At 40.4% G+C, this 27,774-nt stretch overlaps 2 protein-coding genes across 2 annotated transcripts; both read left to right on the plus strand.

The window, feature by feature from the left end:
- Positions 1-1,064: 1,064 nt before the first annotated feature.
- On the plus strand, positions 1,065-5,512 carry LOC124264816 (serine/threonine-protein phosphatase 6 regulatory ankyrin repeat subunit C-like). The gene is made up of 3 exons (XM_046699603.1): positions 1,065-2,633; positions 2,986-3,279; positions 4,022-5,512. Exons 1-3 carry the CDS (start codon positions 1,110-1,112, stop codon positions 4,364-4,366), a joined length of 2,163 nt encoding a protein of 720 aa, XP_046555559.1. The 5' UTR covers positions 1,065-1,109; the 3' UTR covers positions 4,367-5,512.
- A 10,628-nt stretch (positions 5,513-16,140) lies between these two features.
- Positions 16,141-27,635, plus strand: LOC124264824. The gene is made up of 5 exons (XM_046699608.1): positions 16,141-16,164; positions 22,290-22,772; positions 23,034-23,120; positions 23,965-26,503; positions 27,617-27,635. The coding sequence occupies exons 2-5, from the start codon at positions 22,292-22,294 to the stop codon at positions 27,633-27,635; spliced, it is 3,126 nt and encodes a 1,041-aa protein (XP_046555564.1). The 5' UTR covers positions 16,141-16,164; positions 22,290-22,291.
- Positions 27,636-27,774: the final 139 nt, after the last annotated feature.

The following is a 27,774-nucleotide window of genomic DNA, read 5'->3' on the forward strand; positions in this document are numbered from 1 at the left end:
AGAAAGGGGGTCGTATTACAGGCATGAAATTATAATATTGATAAAGATAGAACTTAGAGTGTGAGGGCACACTCTTGGTCAGAAAGGGGGTCGTATTATAGGCATAAGATTATGGTACTTGCTGCAATAATAGATATACAATTGACATTATTAATAACAGTGATTAAGAGGTGATAAGATACAAATTATGAGAGGATTTAATAATATATTTAAGATGTAAAGTGATTAATAACGTTGTAAGGTAGGAAGGAAGTCAGTAGCGGAGGTAATAAACATGAAAGTAGGTCGTTAAAGCTGATGGGGGCAACGTGACTCATAGCTTAGGTAGGGAAAAAATTGTTACACTATCAAGATTGAGCGGCGTGTCCGGGGACCTTGCTACCAGATCTTGGTACTATACGAGTCATATATGGTTAGGGGAGAGAAACTCTGAGATTCCTGGAATACACCTCACGGTCTTGCAAATATGGTAGTGGGGGTACGAAATATAGGTGGGGGAGAGTAATAGATAGTCAGGTTATGGGTTATTGACCAATAGAAAAAATGAAAAAGGGTGTTGGCTGTGACGTAGGAACCCAGGTTTAAGCTGGAGCAAAGCTCAGAGACGGGAGAGTGGTGCGAGACTTGAAGCCGAGAACGAGTGTGCTCCTAGGAACCCCAAGCCTGGGGTCTAGGGCGCATCAGCTCTATTCTGATTGTCACTAACTTTCGTACTAAGAAACAAACTCAAAGCACCAGCATTTCGACTGAGACTGAAGCTTCCCAGCTGAAGTCTTCTAATTATGTGACAAATAGAGTGGGTTGGACCAGCAACGCAGTGTCAATAAAACTGTGGAACGAAGAACATCGTCTTGTGGTTGCTGGAGGAACTACGGTAAAGGTCCAAAGGGCCCTCGGGTACTGACACGGTGCCTCTCGCACATCCCTTATTGTCAGGAGCGAAGTACGAGGGTATACCGTAGTTCCAGGTAACGACACACCATCCCAGGTGAGGGATACCGACAGGTAAAATACCAACTACCTGCCAGGTAAAGGTGATAGTCGGAACCCTTTGGATACTTCCACAGATTGACATCAATTGTCGGGGATTTTTGGGTTGGACACCACTGATGGCAGCAGCTTTGTGTGGGAAGAAAGATGTTGTCGACCTGCTCGTGTCAAGGGGAGCTGATCTCACACCAAGAGATGACAACAATGACACCCTCCTTCATGTGGCATGTGAAGGTGGAAATAGTCCCATTGTAGAAGATCTGCTTCCACAGTTTGACATAAATTGTCGAGGACAACTGGGTTGGACACCACTGATGGCAGCAGCATGGTGTGGGAAGCAAGATGTTTTCGACCTGCTCGTGTCAAAGGGAGCTGATCTCACACTAAGAGATGACTGCAATAGAAATGTCCTTCATGTGGCATGTGATGGTGGAAATAGTCCCATTGTAGAAGATCTGCTTCCACAGTTTGACATTAATTGTCGGGGATTTGTGGGTTGGACACCACTGATAGCAGCAGCTTGGTGTGGGAAGAAAGATGTTGTCGACCTGCTCGTGTCAAAGGGAGCTGATCTCACACTAAGAGATGACTGCAATAGAAATGTCCTTCATCTGGCATGTCAGGGTGGAAATAGTCCCATTGTAGAATATCTGCTTCCACAGTTTGACATTAATTGTCGGGGACAACTGGGCTGGACACCACTGATGACAGCAGCTTTAAATAGGAAGAAGGATGTTGTCAACCTGCTCGTGTCAAAGGGAGCTGATCTCACACTAAGAAATGATAACAATGACACCCTCCTTCATGTGGCATGTGAAGGTGGAAATAGTCCCATTGTAGAAGATCTGCTTCCACAGTTTGACATTAATTGTCGGGGATTTGTGGGTTGGACACCACTGATGGCAGCAGCTTGGTGTGGGAAGAAAGATGTTGTCGACCTGCTCGTGTCAAAGGGAGCTGATCTCACACTAAGAGATGATGACAATGACACCCTCCTTCATGTGGCATGTGAAGGTGGAAATAGTCCCATTGTAGAAGATCTGCTTCCACGGTTTGACATTAATTGTCGAGGACAACTGGGTTGGACACCACTGATGACAGCAGCTTTAAATAGGAAGAAGGATGTTGTCGACCTGCTGGTGTCAAATGGAGCTGATCTCACACTAAGAAATGATAACAATGACACCCTCCTTCATGTGGCATGTGAAGGTGGAAATAGTCCCATTGTAGGAGATTTGCTTCCACAGTTTGACATTAATTGTCGGGGATTTGTGGGTTGGACACCACTGATGACAGCAGCTTGGTGTGGGAAGAAAGATGTTTTCGACCTGCTCGTGTCAAAGGGAGCTGATCTCACACTAAGAGATGATGACAATGACACCCTCCTTCATGTGGCATGTGAAGGAGGAAATAGTCCCATTGTAGGAGATCTGCTTCCACAGTTTGACATTAATTGTCGGGGACAACTGGGTTGGACACTACTGATGTCAGCAGCTTTAAATAGGAAGAAGGATGTTGTCGACCTGCTCGTGTCAAAGGGAGCTGATCTCACACTAAGAAATGATAACAATGACACCCTCCTTCATGTGGGATGTGAAGGTGGAAATAGTCCCATTGTAGGAGATCTGCTTCCACAGTTTGACATCAATTGTCGGGGACAACTGGGCTGGACACCAGTGATGACAGCAGCTGTGTATGGCAAGAAGGATGTTTTCGACCTGCTCGTGTCAAAGGGAGCTGATCTCACACTAAGAGATGACTGCAATAGAAATGTCCTTCATCTGGCATGTGAAGGTGGAAATAGTCCCATTGTAGAAGATCTGCTTCCAGTGTTTGACATTAATTGTCGAGGACAACTGGGTTGGACACCACTGATGACAGCATATTTGTATGAGAACGAAGATGTTGTACACCTGCTGGTGTCAAAGGGAGCTGATCTCACACTTAGAAATGACAACAATGACAGCAAATGAAAATCTGCTTCCACGGTTTGACATTAATTGTCGGGGATATGTGGGTTGGACACCACTAATGACAGCAGCTTTAAATAGGAAGAAGGATGTTGTCGACCTGCTCGTGTCAAAGGGAGCTGATCTCACACTAAGAGATGACTGCAATAGAAATGTACTTCATGTGGCATGTGAAGGTGGAAATAGTCCCATTGTAGAAGATCTGCTTCCAGTGTTTGACATTAATTGTCGGGGACAACTAGGTTGGACACCACTGATGACAGCATATTTGTATGAGAACGAAGATGTTGTCGACCTGCTGGTGTCAAAGGGAGCTGATCTCACACTATGAAATGACAACAATGACACCAAATGAAAATCTGCTTCCACGGTTTGACATTAATTGTCGGGGACAACTAGGTTGGACACCACTGATGACAGCAGCTTTAAATAGGAAGAAGGATGTTGTCGACCTGCTGGTGTCAAAGGGAGCTGATCTCACACTGAGAGATGACAACAATAACACCCTCCTTCATGTGGCATGTCGAGAGGGAAATAGTGGCATTTTAGAAAATCTGCTTCCACTGTTTGACATTAATTGTCATGAAAAACTGGGCCGGACACCACTGATGACAGCAGCTTTAATTGGGAGGAAGGATGTTTTCGACCTGCTCATGTCAAAGGGAGCTGATCTCACACTAAGAGATGACAGCAACAGAAATGTACTTGATCTGGCATGTCAGGGTGGAAATAGCCCCATTGTAGAAGATCTGCTTCCACTGTTTGAGGTTAATTGTCGGGGACAGATGGGTTCCACACTATTGATGACAGCAGCATTGCATGAGGAGAAGGATGTTGTCGACCTACTCATGTCAAAGGGAGCTGATCTCACACTAAGAAATGACAACAATGACACCCTCCTTCATGTGGCATGTGAAGGTGGAAATAGTCCCATTGTAGAAGATCTGTTTCCATTGTTTGACATCAATTGTCGGGGACAGCTGGGTTGGACATCTTCGATGGCAGCAACTTGGTGTGAGAAAGAAGATGCTGTCATCCTGCTCGTGTCAAAGGGAACTGATCTTTCACTAAAAGATGACTGCAATAGAAATGTCCTTCATCTGGCATGTCAGGGTGGAAATAGCCCCATTGAAGAAGATCTGCTTCCAGTGTTTGAGATTTATTTTCTGGGATATGTGGGTTGGACACCACTGATGACAGCAGCTTGGTGTTGGAAGAAGGATGTTGTCGACCTACTCTTGTCAAGGGGAGCTGATCTTTCTCTGAAAGATAACTACAATAGAAATGTCTTTGGTGTGGCATCTCACGGTGGAAATAGTCCCGTTGTAAAAGATCTGCTTCCAGAGTTTGACATTAATTGTATGGAAAAACTGGACCGGACACCACTAATGACAACAGCTTCGTGAGGGAAGAAGGATGTTGTCGACCTGCTCGTGCAGAAGGAGCGAATCTTTCACTAAAAGATGACTAAAATAGAAATGTCCTTCATCTGGCATGTAAAGGTGGAAATAGTGAAATTGAGGTACATCTGCTTCCAATATTTGACATTTACTGTCGCTGAGAAAACGGTTTTATACCAGCAAAGGAAGCAGCTTTCTGTGGAAAACACAATATTTGGGAACTTCTTCTGAAAAGTGGAGGTAACAGTACATGTGTAGATGATGATAACCTCACAACACTACTTTGATCTCAGACACAAGAGAATGCATCCTTACTATGGCTCACAGAGGGCTAAGCAATGACATCGTGGAATACCTGAGGAATATGTCCGGAAATCAATGAATGAGAAAAAATTGAAAAATTGGTGGACAGCTGATGGACTTATAACGTAAGAATGTCAATGACCATTGTGGACATCAAATATTGAATTATTAAATATACTGATACACTGTGAATATGCATAATGAGTATGAACAAGAAGTGAGCAAAGGAATTTTGCACACAGCAGATAACACTTCAAATGAAACCTGTAATACGACTATGTTCATTTTCATGATCTTACGCCTCAATAAGCTGAACAATCTGATGTTTGTGAGGTCAAATTTGTTAAATAAATACAAAGAATGTAGGATGCTCTGCATGCAATTTGAATATACCCATTGTCTTTAGTGAATATTTGGAAGATAACATTTGTTTTTATTTGACACTTGACTTATCGATGTTCCACAGGTTTGGTACCAATTGTAATCGGATATTGTAGATATGTAAATAGATGTCTATATCATTTTGACACCGAACATAATGCTGCAGTACATAGGTGCATAACATTACATGTGTCGTTTTACTCCTGGCCAATTAAATATGCTTTGACTATTTTGGTGGTTGCAAATGGGAGAAATTGATAATGATGTACATTCAGTAATTACTAGATGTTTATTTTATTTCCAAACCTGCTTCCTTTGTTGCAGTGGTTACCAACTATTGCTTGTAATCAGATGTAGATATGTAAATAGATTTCTAGATTTCTACTATTTCCACCTATGCAATTGTTTGACACAGTTTGTTCATTCCTGGAGAAATAGTTTTTTCAGACATTTGTAACATTATTCACTGACTATATTTGCTGGTTGCAAATGGGATATGATGAAAACATTCACATTCAGCAATTAATGGATGTTTTTTTCACCCCATAGGCGGCTATAGGTAGTAACTCCTATCCTTTAATCAGATGCTGTAGATATGTACATAGATGTCTATATAATTGTTTGACATAGTTTGTTCATTCCTGGAGAATTAAGATGAACTGAGGGTCTCGTATTTCAGCTGTTCACTCAATATTTGACATAATGCATTGAGTATACTTTGTGGTATCAAAATAGGAAATATTGCAAATAATCCACATCTCAATTATTACATGTTTATTCTAAGATATGCTTATTTGCTTATTTGCATGATGTTCATCATGAAATATATACATGTGATATAAATTAATTCAAAAGGTAATAACCCCACTGATTTTCAATTACGCATATAGATATAACTGAAGGTGGCTCACAACTCGACGTCTGTCTGTATGCCTGCCTGTCTGTTGAATTCCATTCATAACTTTTCTCAATAGTTTCACGTTGTCAAATGATTGTGTGGGATAGGCATTATGTGTGTGTATATATCGATGTGTTCTTGGGGGTCGGAGGAAGATATTTTTCTTTCTTTCCTTTTTGTCAGGACAATACAGAAGTTGTGAGAACTTTGATAGACAATTAGACTGGTCAACTATCGTACATATTGTCAATATACTCATTGTACAGTTACAAACAGAACTGATTTGATATTGAACATGGAACTGATTTGATATTGTACATATAACTTATTTGATATTGTGCATAGAACTGGTTTGAAATTGTACATAGATCTGGTTTGATATTGTGCATAGAACTGGTTTGAAATTGTACATAGACCTATTGATATATTACATTGCATACATACTGAACCACAAAAGAAACGTCGCCTTTCAAGCCAAATGCAAAATTTTGTTCTTACAAGGTGGAGTATCTATCATGATCGTACCGTTTTGTTAACATGTTTTTCAATCCAAATTGACAGTTATTACCAACATCAATGTGTTTTCTGATAAAAAAGCATATCGACCTAACGCACCGAAAAAGGCAGACATGGTAGAAGGTTCAGTATGACATTCGTGAAAATGAAAATGCACGTGCATGTCGTGAAAACCCTACCATTGAAAGCGGGTCCCAAACTCGCCTCAAATCATTTTTGTTTTGACACAATCACCATGGGGCGACTTACGAGGGATCAGAGGAACGAAGTCTTGGGGCGATTGCAAGTTGTCCCGACTGCACCTAGGGTAGTCAATCATTTTAATGTCATGTTAGGACAATCTATCGACTGCAGGAGTGGTGTCAGGTCACTAACAGCATCCAAGACCTTCAGTAACATCACAACGTCAAGACCGACAGATTTTGCGCCACCATGTGCAGAATCGCTTCATCAGAGTGACGGAAACAGCACGCCAGACCACTGGGACTCACAACAGACCCATCAGTGCCGATACAGTGCGTTTACGTTTGCGCAGAATAAACCTCTGCTGTCACAGACCCTATGGTAGTCCTGTCATAGCCGCTCATCACCGCCCAAACCGAAATGCAATGGGCAACTCAGCATCGAAATTGGTGTTATCAACAATGGAGAACTGTGTTGTCATCTCATGAATGCCGATATTGTGTTTCGACAGTCAATGGCAGAGTGAGAGTATGGTGAAGCAGTGGGGAACTGTCTTCCAATGAATGTATTGTTGAAGAGACTCGTGGGGTGGTCGAAGCATCATAGTGTGGGGTGCAATCGGTTTTAAACCAGTTAGTTGGCACCGTGGTGTTCCAGAATCTCGGTCCAGGACGAGGAAATGACATGGCAGCTGCTCATTATACTGACCAAGTCATAAGACCCCATGTTGCACCACATTTTTGACGTTACAAAAATCACATCTTCCAGCAAGACAACGCTCGTGTCAACACTGCCATCTAAACGCGACAATAGCCTGCACTCAGCCCGGATTTAAGTCCAATAGAACACTTTTGGGACGAGATTCAAAGAAGACTGAATTACCTCCAACGAAGGCCGACAACTGCGGCTGGACTCGATCAGACATTTCCAAGTGCCTAAGGCCTTCATCAACCGGCTAATTCATTCCAGATGATGGAACGCTTTCATCAATGCCCATGGAGGCCATACACGATACTGATTTTGGGATATCTTAATGGTACTGTTTTTGGTGATAATGTTTGTGATAACTCTATTGTGATTCCCGAACATGTGTTAACCATAATGGTCAAGCTTGAACTCAATCTTCCTTTTTGATTGTTAACTAGAGTGAATTAAAGTGCGTGCTTTAAGAAACCGCTATCGGTGCGACATTTATTTTATGGTTCAGTATATATGCTCCTATTTTACCCAAGAAATGCTCAGTATCTAGACCCTTAAATATAAATCTACATTATTGGTAATAATTGTGACATGTTGTTTTTAGTGTCCTGTTGTCTACAAACTATACTTTCTATTATGTGAGAAATACATTGTGTATTCATTGTAATTTCACCTGTATAACGATATATAATTAAATATTTAAAGATTTCAGACCCCCTGAAGAAAAGCTTATTATTTCATATGCCTAATGATGACAACAAGTGTATAGAAATTAACATGGCATATTTTGTATGTCTGTTTCAGTAACTGTTGGGACATATTGTAACACGTGGTTCTATGTTATGTAATTCTGTTTAGATATAAATGTTCTGCTGATGCGGCGTTAGGCAATATTCACTCACTCACCAGATATAATTGTGAACAAGCCAAGTTTTATGTAAATAGATGTTGTAACATGCTGTGGTTAACGTCGGTGATGAATCACAATAATTGTGTGTTAAATACTGGATTTCCTTACATTGTTTACTGATGTGTGTATCTGTGTGTTTTTGTTGTTTGTGTATGTGTGTGCGCGAGTGTGTATGAGTGTGTCTCCTAGTATTTGTTTTCTTCTTTTCAAAGAAGTCTGAGTTGATTCATGTCTCTACCTATTTGTCCAGACACGAACCTGAGTGCCTGCTCTGTTTCTGTAACAGGGAGTAAGAAATAAATATATGAATCGTGTTATGTATTTTGTGTTATCTACCTATAGCAGACTGGCTTCTACACTCTCTACTGTCTGTCGGGGAAATGGTAGTTGATGACGGCCAACTTCCGGTTGATCATGAACAGGGCTTACCCCATGTGTTTCTTATATGGCGGTAATAATGCCGAATTGACGCAAAGCCCAACTCCACTAGTAAAGTACAGATTCTAGTACTTTTGTCGAGTCCCATCCCAGATTCGAACCCACACTCTCAGAGTCAGGCACCTTATCGCCAGCACTTAGCCTAACCCGCTCAGCCAACGCGACTTCCACAAAAATGGAAGTCGGACAACTGGTAGTCTAGAGCGGACTTGTGTACATCTGATAAGTGTACATTGGCATGGTTCCGATGGCCGAAAGCTATGATTACACAATGTCATTTAGAAGTTGTGGTCACATGTGACATATGTTAACAGTCATGTGGCATTTCTGACATGTTGCCATCATGGAAGTTTGGACGGACAGATGTTCAATGACACCTTCATCACTGAACGCAGTGTTTCTGTCAAAGCTGCATTCTTGTGGTGGTGTTTCCATGATCTGCAGTGAAACATGGTACTGCAAAATCCAACGTCTCAACGTTGCCGGTTGTACTATTCATCTATCATCACTGGGAGTCAACAAGAGGCAGGTTGGCAGTATTACACAGGTAAATATCTATTGCCTTATGTTATTCACTTTTGTTCATTTAGTGATATATAATCTGTGCTTGTTGTTTAACTCCTTAAATCTCTGATATTTGGCAACCTGTAACTATTTGGGTTTTGACCAGAAAACCCACTAATTAAGACCATTAGGCATAATAACAAACGTTCACAACAAATTCAGCAATGCATGACGGCAGTACCAGTTACTTTATGGTATTTATTTTCTTGTTTATTTATTATTCTAAACAAGAATGCATGTTGTTCTTAGAAAAAATGGATAGAACAGTATCTGATCTGTAAAGCTGTAATATGCCCATTGCCTTGGTATAATACAAAGCCAGTCAATTGATGTGACATAACCAACAAAAAAACCATCCTGATAACTCTTGCTCCTTCGTCGGGGGATGGTGAATCTATTACGGTAGTTAAATCGGTTAGTACAAGAACTAAGTGTGATGGCAACAAACAACAAAACAATGAATACAATCAACAATTGTATTCTAAGTTTATAAATTTATACAAATACTACAAAGGTATTACTGTGGCAGTACAGAGTCAAAGAAGTACGATACAAATACGTTTTTTTTACATTTGCCTCCGCATACAGGTTGTCTATTGGAGAAGTCCTTCATGTTCCAAGACAGAAACCATGGCATTGGTATAATACAAACCCAGTGATTAAAGAATATAAAGGCATAGATGGTAATATTTACTCACTGCAACATTGTCCAAGTAAACTTTAAGGTATTATGACAGATTAGAGGCAAGAGTGATATCATCTTATGTAACTCATAGAAGAAAATACCAGATCTTTCTTTTATGTTATCTGCATCAGTGAAGGGTTGCGGAATATTCACGTGCACTGTCTAAGTATGGGACATGTCTAAATATAGATCAGACTACTGCCCCTTACAGAATACCAACAAGTACAACTTATTGCAATTGGAACATGTTATCACAGCGAATAACACTGCCAAATGTTTCGTTTACAACATAATAGTGTCATTTGTCACACGTTAGCTAACCGACAACTTACCTAATTCTATGTACAGTATTATGTTTGTGTTTCTTTTTCAACATACTAGTGTCAGCTGTCACACGTTCAAACCAACAACTTACCTCTAACTATATGTACAATATTATGTTTGTGTTTACAACATACTAGTGTCATCTGTCACACGTTCAAACCAACAACTTACCTCTAACTATATGTACAATATTATGTTTGTGTTTACAACATACTAGTGTCATCTGTCACACGTTCACGCCAACAACTTACCTCTAACTATATGTACAATATTATGTTTGTGTTTACAACATACTAGTGTCATCTGTCACACGTTCAAACCAACAACTTACCTCTAACTATATGTACAATATTATGTTTTTGTTTACAACATACTAGTGTCAGCTGTCACACGTTCACGCCAACAACTTACCTCTAACTATATGTACAATATTATGTTTGTGTTTACAGCATACTAGTGTCATCTGTCACACGTTCAAACCAACAACTTACCTCTAACTATATGTACAATATTATGTTTGTGTTTACAACATATTAGTGTCAGCTGTCACACGTTCAAACCAACAACTTACCTCTAACTATATGTACAATATTATGTTTGTGTTTACAACATATTAGTGTCAAGTGTCACAAGTAACTCTATGCACAGTGAAATACGTTTAATACGAACGCTCTTACAAGGAACTGACAGATATAACAAACTGTATTGATCTTAAGACATAAAACGAACTGTGGTTATAACAGAATTAACTTCGTGGTCCCTCTGATTCCGTTAGGGCCGTTGTTGACTGCATTATTATCATGCTACAATATCTACAATTTTAATATATGTGTAATTCAAAACACAACAGTGAACAGAACTTAATAATCAATAAAAAGCGTTTTAAACTACAAATCTTTGTTGTTAATGCTTTTGATATGTTTATTATTTATAACCATTATGGATTTATCTATTATTTATTATCCCGAACATCACGTAAACAGTTTTTCCATATGTATTTGACCGAATGAATCCACTATGTATAACTGAAGCACGGTTGGCCAAGTCTTCTATGTCGCTGCAATTCAATGGGAGTTGCGTCCCTTTGGCACAACAGGATTATGATTGTTGATTCCAATGTTGCTATGTCGGTAAACATCATATGCTCGTCAGTTTTAAATAACAGAGAGGCCTGTATAGAATATTAGAAGTTTTACCAGAATGCACCTAACTGTTCTTCCAGGATTTCTTAAGGGGTGAGTCCTCCTGTGAAATGACACAACATTAGAAATGTGCTTTCACTCCAAACCAGAAATAATGTCAGCCGTCGTGTGACCTGTTGATTCCAAGTTGAAACAATAGGGAAATCAGGCTGGAATAGATCTCACTGTGCAGAAAAACAGGATTTACTACTACTGTTTCAGTACTGTATTGACAGGTTGGAATTGTCAACAAGTAGTTCATGATGAGACTGATGTTGAATTTGTGTTGTGTTTAGTTGCCTGCAGCGATTTCCGGATCCTGCATGCACTCATAGTTATGAGGAACCAGACTCACGAGGATGTCACCTGCTCCAACGGATTCTCCTATCTACCGACCACATCAGACAATGTTTCCATGACAACGTACCATTAGACATAGGACGGTGCGACTGCCTGACAAAATCCCCGCAGGAATGAAGTCCCACAGACAAAAGCCCCATACATCTCAGACAAAAGCCCCATATGATAATATATACGAAAACAATTCAGATTTCACAAGATTTATTTACATTCTAATATAAAAAATCAACTTAGTCCTATCCAATGAGAGCATTTGAACACATATTTTCTGAGCAGCACTACTTGTCACATCAAATCAAAAACAAATCAGCATAGCCCTACCCAAACTCAGAATATTTCCCTTATACAGCACTTGTCCCATCTTATCCAAATCTTACAGTGTGTCCAACATTCTCAAGAAACTCTGGAACAGTTTTTACATTGAGGTTTAAAGTCCATACACAGTTTTGCAGCCTCTTTGCTTGTTGGTCACGGAGTTTCTTTGATCTTTTGGTGGGTCTGTAACTCCAGGCAAACTGGAGAAGCCGGGTGTCAGAGCCAGAGCCTGGTCACGTTGAAATCCTTGTATTGCACGCCACAGGATGATTGTGACCAGTCAACTTCTTGAATCCACTATTCCAGGATTCACAAATGTTATTTGTCTTGCTTCCCCTGTCAATAGGTGCCTGATGCACATTCCACACTGGTGGTGGAAACAGGGAAGGGGTTCTTCTCATCTTCATGTGTGGTGGGGGAGCATCTGGGTTAAGTGCTGGCTGTTGGATTCTTCTATAAGTCCCAACGACATATGTATCTCGGAAGCAGGACACAAGGTATCAAGGCTCTCGGGAATGTTAGTTTCCCAGAATTCCAAACCAGCCGATACATCCTAGATAGGAAGCAAAGATAGGCCATCAAGCATCCCACACAAGTGTTTGACATGGTCGTTCTCCTTGTGCAGTGTGACAAGTCCCAATTCTTGTATTTTTCGCCAGGTGCTCTGAGTACGATGGTACAAACAACCTTGTGTCTGTACATGATTACCAAACACAGACTTAACTGCCCTCATGATAGCCATCTCAAAGTCACCGATTACAGACGGCTAATGAACTAACTTATTTGTATGATTTTATAGCCAAAGGACTTGATAAAGATGAAGAGGTCAGAACTGTTTTTCGTGACATTAGTAAGGCATTTGATAAGGTATGGTACAAGGGCATTATTTCTAAACTTAAAAACTATGGCATTGGTGGATCGCTTTTGAATTGGTTTGAAAGTTATTTACAAAACAGATCACAAAAAAGTTATCATTAATGGATACTGTTCCGATTATAACCTGTACTTACTGGCGACCCACAAGATTCCGTATTGAGACCCTTACTATTTATTGTATACATAAATGATATAGTAGATGGTATAAAATGCCACATACGTTTATTTGCTGACGACACCTCACTTTACGTAATTGTAGATGATCACGATACTGCCGCATCCTGTCTGAACGATGATTTAAACAGTATATCTAGCTGGGCAGACAAGTGGCAAGTTTACTTCAACCCTGATAAACCCGAAACAAACAATTTTTCTCGCAAACATAAAAATGATACGATTCCGACCTTGAACATGAACCAAACCCTGATACGGGAAGTCGAAGGTCATAAACACCTAGGTATACCTCTACAGAGTGATTGTGGATGGAAAAGTCATATTGAAGATATTGTTAAGAAAGTTAGCCGCATGATAAACTGTCTCTGAAGCTTTAAATATCGCCTCTCCAAACGCTAGAAACCAGGTGCAAATCGTTTGTGATGCCGATATTTGACTATTGTTGTCATGTCTGGGTTAATTGTACAAATGATCAGTCCCTTATTCTTGAACGGTTACATCTAGATGCTCTTCGTACAACATGCGGCGCAGTTCGTGGCACTAGTCATCATAGGTTTTATATCGAAACAAAGTATAAACCATTAAAAGAAAGAAGGCGCGACATTAAACTAATAATTTTTACAAGATGAATAACGATCTCGCACCTGACTACCTCTGTGACCTTGTCCCTAAATTTGTCTCTGAAAACCGTCAATATGATCTCCGTAATAAATTTAAGTTACAAACAATAAATTGTAGGACTAAAATATATGAAAAGTCGTCCCTACCTGACACAATTAAAATCTGGAATTCATTACCTGATAATTTAGTATTCGTTAACTCAATCGTTGAATTTAAATCTCTGCTTAAAAATGATGAATCACTTAATTATCTAGATCTAAATTATGGCAGTCGATTCTGTCAGATCGTACACTGTCGACTTAAGCTCGGCTGTCGGCTGTAGTGATTTGAATGCGGATAAAGTAAATAGACACTGGATGCGCTTGTGGATACCACAATGAAGATACTGTTCATTATCCTTTTACATGTAAGTTATACACTGCTATTAGAAATGATACTTACTTCTATGTAAATGGCCACAATCTCCAAACTGTGTTAAACGGAATACCTCCGGCAAACAACGATGTCAATAAGAACATAATAGAGTCCCCGCATCAATAAATCTTTAAGTCTAAACGATTTGACAAATTATGCTAGACTAATATATGTAAACAATTAATGAAGTGTAGCTGCAGGCTCAAGGTTTATAAGCACCTACAACGCACATATATGATTTAATTTGTCGTTTTGTGTATCCAGTTCTTGTGTATTTTGTTTAAATGATATATGTACTGGTGAGGTATTGATATAAGCAAAGTTGTGCTTGTGTACCAAACCAGATTCTTTAGGAATAAAAGTTATAAAAAAAAAAATGATGTTACTTTCCTCTCCTCCCTGGCACCAAGAAGCAGGATCAACATTCTCAGAGGATGCCTCTAATCGGGAGCCGGGTTTTTATAGTGCCGAGACTGGGTCACGGGTAAATTTCATCATCCCACAAGCTCTTCCATATGAGAACCTTCTTTGTCACATCACGGACCATGACATTTACTTCGTCATCTTGGGTTGTGTACATCCCATGGTGCTGGTCAGTTGAATGCACTGATTATGACGCTAGTCCTAAACATGTTTATTGTTATTATCGTTTTTGAATAATGTTTCGAAGTAATGTCTTCGATACCAGTGAGTTCTGGGCTTTCCAACCAGTCTCTTTTGTGATCACCCAGAGAACAAGATGATCATTATCATCTTGGTCCACAACCATTACTGTATATGGGCCACAGTCAGTATAATGGTGGTTTATTTCAGAAAAGTAATATAGGCCATAGGCCCAGGTTACACTTTGAGAATTACAGAGTGAGAAAATATGTTATAATGAGGACTCTCTCAGTAACATATATAGCTTGATATATATATGCCGATAAATGTTTTAAGATGCTTGCATTTGATGATTGCAGAAGCGTATTAAATTTTTGGATTGTTGGATATTCATAAAAGTGTAAAGGTATAAACAGTCGCCGCAATACTTGATATGTATTACAAATAAGTAATAAAATTGTCACCATAGTACGAGCTGGAAGTATGGTCAGCTCATCAGCTACCCTTGTGTTTGATACTAAATCAGTTCTACGTATGTTTATTGCTGATCACCTGTCAATATGTTAGACTGGCATATTCTCCATGTATATATATGCAGCAGATGAGGTCTTGTGAATAAATGATTGGGATATACGTCTAATGTATTGTTTGGCCAAGAGGCGTTACACACAGTTGGCTCTGATCTGAATATGGATTTATGCCGTCTGTAGTAATATTCATTTGTCAGCGTTGGACGCCACGAACAGATTTCATATAGTACACCCATGTAGGGAATCAAACCTAGGGCTTCGCCGCAATGCGCAAACACTCTTTCTCGGAAAAGCTATGTTTGATAAGAGGTAAGATAAACCTTAGAGCAGTGACACACTCGGGCAGACAGTCATTATTTATATATCTTTTGTGCTTCTCAATAGCAATCAGTCTTCCGTGCAGCTATGTCTCCTAAATGAGTTTCCTAAATTCGAGTCTGGAAATTCGAGTACCTTTGTTTCTGAATGGAAATCTCAATAAACATAGCTGGCCGGTTTAAATGGTGCGAAAGGGGGTAGTATTTTGTTTCGGAGAATAACTTTCCACAGCATCTGTGAAAATTAAAATAAGAAAATGCTATATTATTTTAAGTAAAAAAAGCAACAAAAAAGTAATTGAGGGATGTCGGGAGAAAGGGAATCCCTGCATTGTCTGACAAATCTGAGTTTTTAATGGTAACATGTACTGTGAGTTATCATTAAGTGATTGACAGGTGTGATAAGTTATCTGTGTAACTGTCGTGTGGAAAATCCCTCACGTGTCTGCACGTAAATGTGACGTACATGGTGGGTGGTAGCAGTGAGAAAGATGGAGTCTAGCGGTTAGAAGGTAAGGGCGATTTACGTTGTCATATTTCCGTGGTAGTTTCAGGTTGGTTTCTCTAAAGATATGAGACTGGTCCTGTTAGTTGTATACAATAAAGACTGCTTACAAACAGTTGATATGAGGTCCAGAAACATGGACGTGTCGTATCACAGCTACAGGGCAAGATGACCGCTCAGGGTGATATGCAATTTTAAGTGCTCTCCAAATTAACATTTTGTATATGACGTTTTCTCCGTTTTCTCATTCACGGCAAAATAAGCAGCGCAACTAAATTCTTATAAACAGACAACCACAATTTCATGCAAACACACAGATACACGCACGCACGCACACACACATACGTTTCCGTCTGGAGGGTTGACAGAGACAGCACACGATTTGTGATGCTCGATGACTTCCTCCGACAAAAACGAGAATCTAAACGTGACAACCTTATGATATCAGTGAATAATTACGCTGCAGGCAACCCACATTTCATGTTGCGAAATATCTCCCCTGACAATATGAACTGTCAACTGATAAATGTGACTCAGGTACCTTCTGAACACGTTGTAACAGAAAGAAACTGAACGTCTTTGTCGAAAGTGATGTTAAAGACAAAATCGTCAGTTGCATTTAAAGATCAAATGACCCTATTTCATCCAGAAAATTTAAACCCTCAATGATAGCTTGTGAGCGGGGCTAGTGTGTGTGTGTGTGAGCGGGGTTGTGTGTGGGAGGGGGGTAAATGGGTATCCAGTAAGTTAAGGTAGTTCTGCAGATTATCAGACAACTAAAGTTGTGCACGTCCCATGGAGCTGGTCAGTTGAATGAACTCAAGATGCTTGGTCTAGTTCTGAACATGTTCTTCTATTATCGTTTTTGAATAATGTTACAAGGTTCCTCTTTGAAACAAGAGCCTTCTGGGCTTTCCAACCAGTCCGTTATGTGATCGTCCAGAGAACATGATTATCGTGATTATCTTGGGGAGCCCAATCATTATAATTGTCATCCCTGTGTTTCATACTAAATCAGTATGTATTCTAAACTAACCGGCAAAAGTAACGATACCAAGTCGAAATCACTGATATTACAAAACGAGAAACCATCATTGTGAAAAAGGAAAGTGAATTTTAATGACAGGTGTATTGGCAACAATGCTGGTTTGTCGTTTTGTAATGCCACTGATTTCGACTTGGTATCGTTTCTTTAGCCCGTTAGTCTAAGTATGTTTGTTGCTGATCACCTGTTAGTATGTTAGACTGGCAAATTCTCCATGTTCGTATATATTAAACAGATGAGGACCTGTGAATGGATGATTGTGTGAATGAATGAGTGGGGTTCCGGACGGAAAGCACAAAATTATTATTCTGATCAGAATATGAATGTATGCCGCCTGTAGTAATATTTCAGCAATTTGTCAGCATGGGACGCCACAAGTAGATTTCTTTTTATATACCTATATAGGGAATGAAACCTTGGCCTGCGCCGTGATGCGTCAACACTCTTTATCGGAGAAGTTAGTGTCTGATAACATAGGCCAGATACTCAGCGAGCAGAGACGCACTCGGACAGGCAGCCCATAAGAACTCTATATATTTTTGTGTTTCTCAATAGACATGAGTCGTTCTTGCAGCCATCTTTCAATATGTGCTTCCTAAACTCGTCTGGAAATTCGAAGCCATCTGCTTCTGTATGGAAATCTTAATAAACATAGCTGCCTGGTTTAAAGTGTGTATGGGAAAAAGTATTTTTTTTCGGGGAATAACTTTCATAAGTGAAAATTAGAATAAGAAACCCCAGCATATTCAGACAAATCTGGTTTTGTTATGGATAATGTCCCATACTGTAGCTGTATAGATCCAGGGGAAAACCCAACAACTACATCAAGATAAGGTGACAGGTCAAATGAGAGAATTGAATATTCAATTGACGTTACTAAGCAAGAGTTGTACCGATCATCTCGAAAATGCCTCATCCAGCTTCTCAGGCTGACAGTCGGTTGAATACAGCACACAGCCGAAGAGAACACTCACTCTAAGACAAATATCTATAGAATTAATTCTATACGCGTAATGTGCAGTTATCATATTGAAACATGATGTTGATCACAGGATTGTCTGATCCAGACTCGATTATTTCCAGGCCGACGACATGTAGCTGGAGTACTGCTGTGCGCGGCGTTAAACAACAACTGACCTACTGTTATACAGAAACCTAATGAAGAAACTTATCATTAAGTGATTGACAGGTGTGATAAGTTATCTGTTTTTCTGTCGTGTGGAGAATCCTTCACGTGTCTGCACGTGAATGTGACGTAAATGGTGGGCGGTAGCAGTGAGAAAGGTCGAGTCTAGTTGTTAGAAGGTAAGGGCGAGTTACGTTGTCATATGTAGGTAGGTTCACGTTGGTTTCTCTAAAGGTAGGGGGGCTGGTCGTGTTAGTTGTAGACAACAAAGACTGCTCGCAAACAGTTGAGATGAGGTCCAGAAACATAGACGTGTCATATCCCATCTACTGGACAAGATGGCTGCTCAGGGTGATATACACGTGGTCTCCACATGAAGCTCCACTTGTCGGGCTCAAGGTTTAAGTTTCAGCAGCAATTTGTTATCCCTGTGGGTTACAGGTGGTTTCTCAGGTTTAGGGTTCAAACTAATTTCCTCCATAGAATCCCTCACGGGTACAGTTGCGAAATATGCAATACAATTCTATTATAAAATGTCTCTCCCGATAAGCATGAACTGTTAAAACAGAAATGTGATATTGTTTCAGGGACCATGTCAACATATTCTAACGGGAAAAAAACTGGAGGACTTTGTGGAACGTGTCCTTAAGAATTAAATTCTTTTGTTGCATGTACATATCAAATGACTCTATTTTATCCAGAAAATTTAAACACTTAACAATGAACGTGCTACTAGTATCCAGATACTAGGCAAAGTTCCAAGACACCAATTTGGGCGAGACTTCGAGGCTTACAGTGTTGCCTACTAAACATGGGGGCCGATCTGAAGCTCAATAACGACAAAAAATAACAAAACATAAATGATCCTAATAAAGAGTATTGTCAACATCTATATGTGCTAAAACCTTGTGCAAACTGTCCCAGCAATACAATGAACAATGAATTAATAATGGATGGTAATGTCAATATGAGGTACACAAAACAGTTTTTCAATATCTGCCCAAGTGGTTTTTTTGAGAAAATGCCTGCTTACTGTCGAGGAAATGATTTGTAGATGTTGCAATAAGTTTTTACCCCCGTGGAGTGCCGCTGCCGATCGGATGATAGCCCTACATAGGTGCTGTCAACGTGGCTGGAATTAATAAACGAATTGAAAAGGTGCGTTTTCGCTGTCTTGGCTGATTTTGGCTTGGAATTGCGGAGGTTGCTGTTTTCGATGAGTCGTGGCGTATAACTTTTGCAATAATGATCTGATTGTGACCATTTATTGCTCATTTTATAGAGACATCTTCTAGCTTTCGATCCGTAGGCCTCGACGGGGGCTTTAAAAATAGTTTACGTGTTGAAATCTATCTTTAATTGAGGAGGTTTGGTTCCGTCGTTACATCCCTTTCCTTTCATATAGTACTAGGGTAGGGTCTATATACCTATATGTCTTTCTAACGCTGTTTCTAAACGCGACACGCCCCTGTGGTATTACGGGAGCAATTTAATGTTATTGCAGCATGGGTCTGTGGTACCCCCATTTGGAGCATATCTATAGCCCTTTTACGCTGCACTTGTGTTAATTTCTGAGAGACTGAAGATCTGATATATTACTCAGAGGGAAAAGTTTTACACTGTTTCATTGGTAATCCTGTAAATGAAATTTGTGCTTGAACCATAGAAAGGGTGTGTTGACATGGTTAAAGACCCAGAAACGCAATGAAGCATATGTTGGTTTTGTTGTTGTTGAAATTGCACGAAATCAGCAAGATGTATGAAATACGAGTATTTGAGTCAAAGTTCATGAATAGGCTAGATAACCATATGCCTGTCATTCCAATCTAAGCAGTCTCAAGAAGTACAGAAGGAAGTATTCATCTTTCTGGATTAAGCTTGACATACCGCGCCACGCAGAAAATGAAAACTGGGGATCGGAATGTATTCTTCAGTACCTTAAATTGTGACGTTGGTCACCAATTCAACGTCCAAAGAAAGACAAGTTTGCGATTATTGCAATAAGTTCAAATGCTAGACCGTCCCCATAGTAACCGCCCATCATTAACGACTGATGGATTCGAACCACGAACCTCCGAGACAGGTTCCAACCCTTCGAGCCCGTACCATACCTGACAACAGAGGTGTATCTACGAGAACAGTGAGCAGCTTGAGCATACCTTACAGTGATGTCTTACTTTAACCGATGATTTGTTGTGCATGCATATAACTCTACATGTATGACATTCTGTTAGTGTTGACAGTGTTCAGTCATCTGCTGTTAGTCTCACGACGGAAACCATGGTTACAACTCGAACCTTTCTGAATTCTTCATGAAGAATGAACGGGAACCCTGTCATGAAATTACATGAAGATGAAAACATTTGATCTGACAAAGTCAACAACTGATGTATCGAGGTCAAAGAATTAAGATAGCAAATTTCGGTGTGTCTTTATGTGTATGTTACTTAGTTGTATGAGTGAGTAGGTGTGTGTCTAATTGTGTTTGTGCGTGTGTGCGGTTGTCTGTATGTGTCTGTGTGTATTTGATTGTGTGAATGAATATATGTGTGCGCATGTTTATGTCTGTGCATGTCTCAGTGTGTCTGCTTGTCTGTATGTGTGGGTAACTGTGTATGTCCGTCTGTCTGTATGTGAATGTTTGTATGCGTTACCTATGCGTATGTCAGTGTGTCTGTGTGAGTTTCGGTATTTCTGTGTGTACATGTGTGTATGTTTTTGAATTTTCTATATCTGTGACTGTGTAGTTTTGTGTTTGCCTGTCACTATATAATACCGATAAACAAATGGGGACAAATAAGGATGATATTATTTTTGCACAACATCCAATAAATGTTACATTTTATCTGTTTGTCCATCAGATAGGAGAGAGACCAGAATGTGGAACCAGAAGCAATGAAACTTGTAATTCAACATACTGAGTGTTCTTTTGAAGAACAAATTGCAAAATATGCATTGTCTGAGTGGGGAAAAACTTTATCTTCTGTGACTACATGAACTGTAATAAAGAGTACCTTTGGGCAAGATAAGTATGGTATGTGTCAGGAGAAGTACGCAAAATGTTTTTGTAATTTCATTCACATGTCACAGGGAAAAGACCACCAGCTTCTGTTAATATCAGGAGTAGTTTCCCCTTCCACAGATCACACAAGCAAGTTTTTGGCCAGATTGTGTAGTGAAGATCCGGGTTAGAATTGCTGAAAACGGTTATCGCTAAAAAACGCACGCGCGTTATCGGAAATGAGCGTGCCACTCAATGCCCCAATATAGATTGACGACGGGCTGTTTTCACGCCTGTTGTTAGGTGACGTCATAAGGAGCTCAGCTGTTGATGTTCAATTACATACGGCTCGTTTGAAGTCGATATTTCCGAATCACAGTCTTGCTGTGATTATCGAATATCAAGCTTGTAGAATGAAGAAGATCATGCTGTTGATCACTGGATTATATGGTCCAGAATCGATTACTTACAGACCACCGTCTTATAGATTGAATATTGCTGAGTGCGGAGTTAAACAACAAACAATCAATCAATCAATATATATATAGGTAAGGTTTGATTGGTATTCTGGCCCTTAATCCTACGTCTCACGGTGCTGACAGACGCACTATTGTGGGTACGCATGGACGTTTTAGCGCTAATTTTTCGTAGTCATCCAGATCTTGGCAGATCCTTCACCTGTCATATTGGTTTTGATCTGGCTGGTCACAGTGTGGTTAACGTTCAGTGCTAATCCAATAATCTTACTTGACATCCCAGCATGGTGCAAAATAAAATCTTTAAACCAGAAGCACATTCAAGATCCAAAAGAAGTTATGATAAACATTCTTGCCTAGCCGGTGGCGTCTATCACAATCACAAGTCAAGCCTGTATGTTGCTTAATAACTTCATTTATCAATGGTTTATCAATTTTAGTTTCACTTGTGGAATAGGTTAATGTTTCTAACATTGATTTTCAGACATGTCGAGGAATCAGAGGGAGACAGAATCTGAACGTCATAACAGGGAAAGTGAGACAGATGGTGATGAAACTTTCCCAATGGACAACCTGGCAACATCAGAAGTGGCACAACCTGGTAATGACAATGATGTGGATGTCGTTCCCCAAGGAAGACATGGTGATGGGACATTCTCCATGGACATGATAGCATCATCAGAAGTAGCACAACCTGGTAATGACAATGATGGTAATGTCGTTCCCCAAGGAAGACAAGGTGATGGGACATTCTCCATGGACATGATAGCAACATCAGAAGTAGCACAACCTGGTAATGACAATGATGTGGATGTCGTTCCCCAAGAAACACATGGTGATGGGACATTCTCCATGGACATGATAGCATCATCAGAAGTGGTCGAGCGTCAGGCCAGTGCCGGAAATAGTACCATGGCTGTTTCCGAGAGACGAGAAAGGCAAGCGCTGTCAACTAGAATCACTGCAGGTAACTAGAATGCTTATCACAAACAAAATATTCACCACCTTTGATAAAAATCAGTATCAATGACGGTATTTTCTGAAACACACTTTATTGTCTAAAACGTGCAAGGGAGTTGGTGCCATCGTTGGTTACACTTATTGTTGTTTCCTTCCAAAATTACGTAAGTATCTGACAAGTATCAAACACATACAATCAGGCTGCGGCCACAACGAAGCTACTGCATGATCCATTGTGACTCACTTGCTGTTTCTACTCTCATTGCAGGATCTGACTTCAAAGGCATCATAGTACAGGACTCTTCTGATGTCAGCTTATCTGTTGGAGGTCACAATGATGGAATAATGAAGTCAGGTAATAATGATGCCTAATTGGAGAAACATAGCCTTGTTATGGGACAAAACAAATGCATTTAAAACCAGCTAGAAGTGAGCAACCGGGAGAGTTCTACGGACATACAACCTGAGTGTTCACTTGCTTGGTGATGGTGTTAGTAGCTACAACGAAGCTCCACTTGTTAATAGCCACATCACACCAACTTCCATTTGGAAGTGGCCTTTGAAGAACTCAGGCTGACAGGATTGTCTTAAGGTCTTAAACCTTTCTATTCTCTAAATGTATCCTTTCTCTTTCAACTTCATACAATATGTTGATTTAGGTAAGATTTACCTCTACACAGACATAATAGACAGATGATGACAATGAATGTTTTGTGTATAAGAAGCTGTAGAAAACCATGCTGTATATTACTCTAGGTGGTAATGTGTGGTGGTTGGGTGACTGGATTATGTAATTCTTAATCCTGTTAAATCAGAACCGTTAGCTTCGTGATGCTCTTTTTTGTTGGGCAAAGAGGACAGGCGACTGGGATCGCCCCCTGCATCGGATTCATCGGCTTTTATTCCCTCGGTGTGAAGAATATTGTAGCAAATCCAGCCTTTGGTACTTACATTTTATAACTGTTGAAGTACATTTTTTATATATCAAGGAGTTACATATAACTCTAGCTCATAACTTGTTTGATCAAGGTTACTCAATTGCAATTCCGTAACTGACTGAGTTAATGGCAAAAGACGATCTTGAATGAATTTATTTCGAGTTAATGTGGCAATCAGACGTAGATACGATACGGCAGATGTAACAGCATATATGATTTAAAACTGATGTGATAGCAGTAAATGTCATTTTCGTCTTGTAGATATGCTGGAAATGAATCTGAAACGAGTCAAAGATGTCTTTGAGAAAACTGCTAACTACAAGAGAGTGAAAGAACGCTTGGAGAAGTATGGTCATGTGACAATGAGTGGTGCTTCTGGTGAAGGAAAAACGTCCATTGCCTTGATGATCGGAGCAGATCTCAGGAACCAGGGGTATGAACTTGTGTTTGTTGATGATGTGGATAAATTCGAGTTGAAGAATTGTGACCTGCGTGGAAAGAAAGTTTGTCTGATACTGGATGATATATTTGGAACAGTCGGCTTATCAACTGACGTTCCCCATCTTAGGACCATGCTGCAAAATCTGAAACATTATTTAGAAAATGCTAACTCTAGTAAGGATAACAAGCGGGAAACACATCAAGGCGCTGAGTCAGAGATTCGCGTTATCTTCACCACTAAATCATACAACCTGGAATGTGGAGTCGCAAAGTTGAATGGCCAAGAATATTATTTTTTCACTGGACCATCGCTTCTCGATTTGACTAAAAGTAAGTCATGTCAATACAGCCCCCAGGAAAGAAGGAAAATACTCCAGAAACAACTAAGACACCATAACATCGACCTGGACCTCGATATTGGTGAGCTTTGTGACACAAGTGAATCTTTGTTTGGTTTTCCCCTAATATGTACACTGTTTTGTGAATTTCTGAGTTTTCAGAAAGAACCTGCACAGTTTTTCCGAGAACCCCTATTTTATCTACGGCAAGAAATTGACATGATCATAGAACGTAGAAATGACCAGTCTGCTGCGCTCATCCTCATGTTGCTGTGCGAAAATAATCTGAACTTGAGCCAGGTAGAAATGGAATCTGAAAATGATGTTTTAGAAGCTAATCTGCAGGCCACAAAACGGGTGGCACAAGTAACGTCATGGACTGTAGTTGCCAAAGCCGTCAGGTGTTACAGGGGTACATTTTTCACGGATGGAGATATCCTTGGATTTTCACACCCCACCATCTATGACGCCTGTGCGTGTGCTCTTTTCAAAATGAATCCATCCTTCGTTCTGAACCACTGCAGTATCAGATTCCTTTATGAGCGTGTACGGACCCAGCCAGTCCAGTCCACTGCAATAGATAATCACCTCCACATCATCTACGTCTCAGATGCTTACTATGACACAGTTGCCTCCAGACTGGCTGACGCTGTTGTCAAAGGCAACTACAGTATGTCTATTGCACACCCGATTTTGAAAAACGAGCAAATAGTTGACAAAGTGTTCAAGATGCTTAAACTGAAGAAATCCAACAAGCTTAACTGGTTGCCGAATACGGAAGATGCACAGCGGCTTGCCATGTTACATGCAAAGGAAGAAGGGAAGCACTTACTGTACTATGCAGTTCATGCACACAGTCTGTACTTGGTTGAGAAAATCCTTGATTTTGGGTACGGTTTTTCAAATGAAGAGATCATGGAAGCCTTCAAGGCCTGTGCTTCCTGTGGGAACGAAGCAGTGTTGTTGTTGTTATCTTCCAAATATACGTCACTGCCTCATCAAAGTGTGCTCAACAGAGCTCTAGTGACTGCCACAGACAATAATTACAAAGACGTTGCATCAGCCTTACTTAACATTGGAGCTGATGTCTTTGAATCAAAAAATGATGTTGGAGAAAATGTCTTTCAAATTGCTAGGATGAAGGGGTTCAATCTAATAGGAAGAGAAATATTTGTATTTATTACCAAAGGATTATACGTCCAAGATCTCACTGGAGACTTCGACTTTCAAAGTGCATCTCATTTAGCCTTGCAGTACAGCTGTAGAGTAGGTGACGTGAGACTTTCAAAATTCTTCCTCCCAGTCACTGACATTAATGCAAGAGATTCTATGGGGAAAACACTGGTTATGATTGCTGCTTTATATGAGAACTATAAAATATTTAGTCTGCTCAGATCTGAAGGGGCCGATGTTCGTATAACCGATACTGATAATAATAATGTACTCCACTTGGTTTGTAGGAGAAACAATATTGACAACAGAATCCTGTCTCTCCGTCATGGATACCATATAGACAGTATCGCAATTGTAAAATATCTACTCCCAATGTTTGACATTAATTGTCGGGGAAACCTGGGTTTCACAGCAGTAACGATAGCAGCTGTTTGTGGAAAGAAGGATGTTGTCGACCTGCTAGTGTCAAAGGGAGCTGATCTTACACTAAGAGCTGACAACAATGACACCCTCCTTCATCTGGCATGTCAAGGTGGAAATATTCCCATTGTTGAATACCTGCTACCACTGTTTGACATTAATTGTCGTGGACGGATGGGACTCTCACCAGTGATGACAGCAGCTTTGTATGGGAAGAAGGATGTTTTCGACTTGATAGTGTCAAAGGGAGCTGATCTCACTCTAAGAGATGACAACAATGACACCGTTCTTCATTTGGCATGTCAAGGTGGAAATACTCCCATTGTTGAATACTTGCTATCACTGTTTGACATTAATTGTCGTGGACACATGGGTCTCTCACCTGTGATGATAGCAGCTGTTTTTGGAAAGAAGGATGTTTTCGACCTGTTTGTCTCAAAGGGAGCTGATCTCACTCTAAGAGCTGACATCAATGACAGCGTCCTTCATCTGGCATGTGAAGGTGGAAATACTCCCATTGTTGAATACCTGCTATCACTGTTTGACATTAATTGTCGTGGACAGATGGGACTCTCACCAGTGATGACAGCAGCTTTGTATGGGAAGAAGGATGTTTTCGACCTGCTAGTGTCAAAGGGAGCTGATCTCACTCTAAGAGATGACAACAATGACACCGTTCTTCATTTGGCATGTCAAGGTGGAAATACTCCCATTGTTGAATACCTGCTATCACTGTTTGACATTAATTGTCGTGGACGGATGGGACTCTCACCAGTGATGACAGCAGCTTTGTATGGGAAGAAGGATGTTTTCGACCTGCTAGTGTCAAAGGGAGCTGATCTCACTCTAAGAGCTGACAACAATGACACCGTTCTTCATCTGGCATGTCATGGTGGAAATACTCTCATTGTTGAATACCTGCTACCACTGTTTGACATTAATTGTCGTGAACGGATGGGTCTCTCACCAGTGATGACAGCAGCTGGTTTTGGGAAGAAGGATGTTTTCGACTTGCTCATGTCAAAGGGAGCTGATCTCACGCTAAGAGCTGACAACAATGACACCGTCCTTCATCTGGCATGTCAAGGTGGAAATAGTCCCATTGTTGAATACCTACTATCACTGTTTGACATTAATTGTCGTGGATGGGGGGGTCTAACACCAGTGATGACAGCAGCTTCGTATGGCAAGAAGGATGTTTTCGACCTGCTAGTGTCAAAGGGAGCTGATCTCAGACTAAGAGCTGACAACAATGACACCGTCCTGCATCTGGCATGTCAAGGTGGAAGTAATCTCCCATTGTTGAATACCTGCTACCACTGTTTGACATTAATTGTCGTGGACGCATGGGTCTCTCACCTGTGATGACAGCAGCTGTTTTTGGAAAGAAGGATGTTTTCGACCTGTTTGTCTCAAAGGGAGTTGATCTCACTCTAAGAGCTGACATCAATTACACCGTCCTTCATCTGGCATGTCAAGGGGGAAATACTCCCATTGTTGAATGCCTGCTCTCACTGTTTGACATTAATTGTCGTGGACAGATGGGACTCCCACCAGTGATGACAGCAGCTTTGTTTGGGAAGAAGGATGTTTTCGACCTGCTAGTGTCAAAGGGAGCTGATCTCACTCTAAGAGCTGACAACAATGACAACGTCCTTCATCTGGCATGTCAAGGTGGAAATAGTCCCATTGTTGAATA

The sequence above is a fragment of the Haliotis rubra genome, unplaced genomic scaffold (genome assembly GCF_003918875.1).
Source record: "Haliotis rubra isolate DU_JTF1 unplaced genomic scaffold, ASM391887v1 Scf946, whole genome shotgun sequence".
Classification (NCBI taxonomy): domain Eukaryota; kingdom Metazoa; phylum Mollusca; class Gastropoda; order Lepetellida; family Haliotidae; genus Haliotis; species Haliotis rubra.

What these genes read in the sequence shown, in the direction of transcription:
- LOC124264816 (XM_046699603.1), top strand. Translation starts at nt 1,110, where the DNA reads ATGGCAGCAGCTTTGTGTGGGAAGAAAGATGTTGTCGACCTGCTCGTG. An exon ending in ATCTGCTTCCACAGTTTGAC is followed by an intron (nt 2,634 to 2,985) that starts ATCAATTGTCGG and finishes CCACGGTTTGAC; the next exon opens with ATTAATTGTCGGGGATATGT. An exon ending in TGGTGTCAAAGGGAGCTGAT is followed by an intron (nt 3,280 to 4,021) that starts CTCACACTATGA and finishes AAGGGAACTGAT; the next exon opens with CTTTCACTAAAAGATGACTG.
- LOC124264824 (XM_046699608.1), top strand. Translation starts at nt 22,292, where the DNA reads ATGTCGAGGAATCAGAGGGAGACAGAATCTGAACGTCATAACAGGGAA. An exon ending in GTCAACTAGAATCACTGCAG is followed by an intron (nt 22,773 to 23,033) that starts GTAACTAGAATG and finishes CTCTCATTGCAG; the next exon opens with GATCTGACTTCAAAGGCATC. An exon ending in TGATGGAATAATGAAGTCAG is followed by an intron (nt 23,121 to 23,964) that starts GTAATAATGATG and finishes TTCGTCTTGTAG; the next exon opens with ATATGCTGGAAATGAATCTG.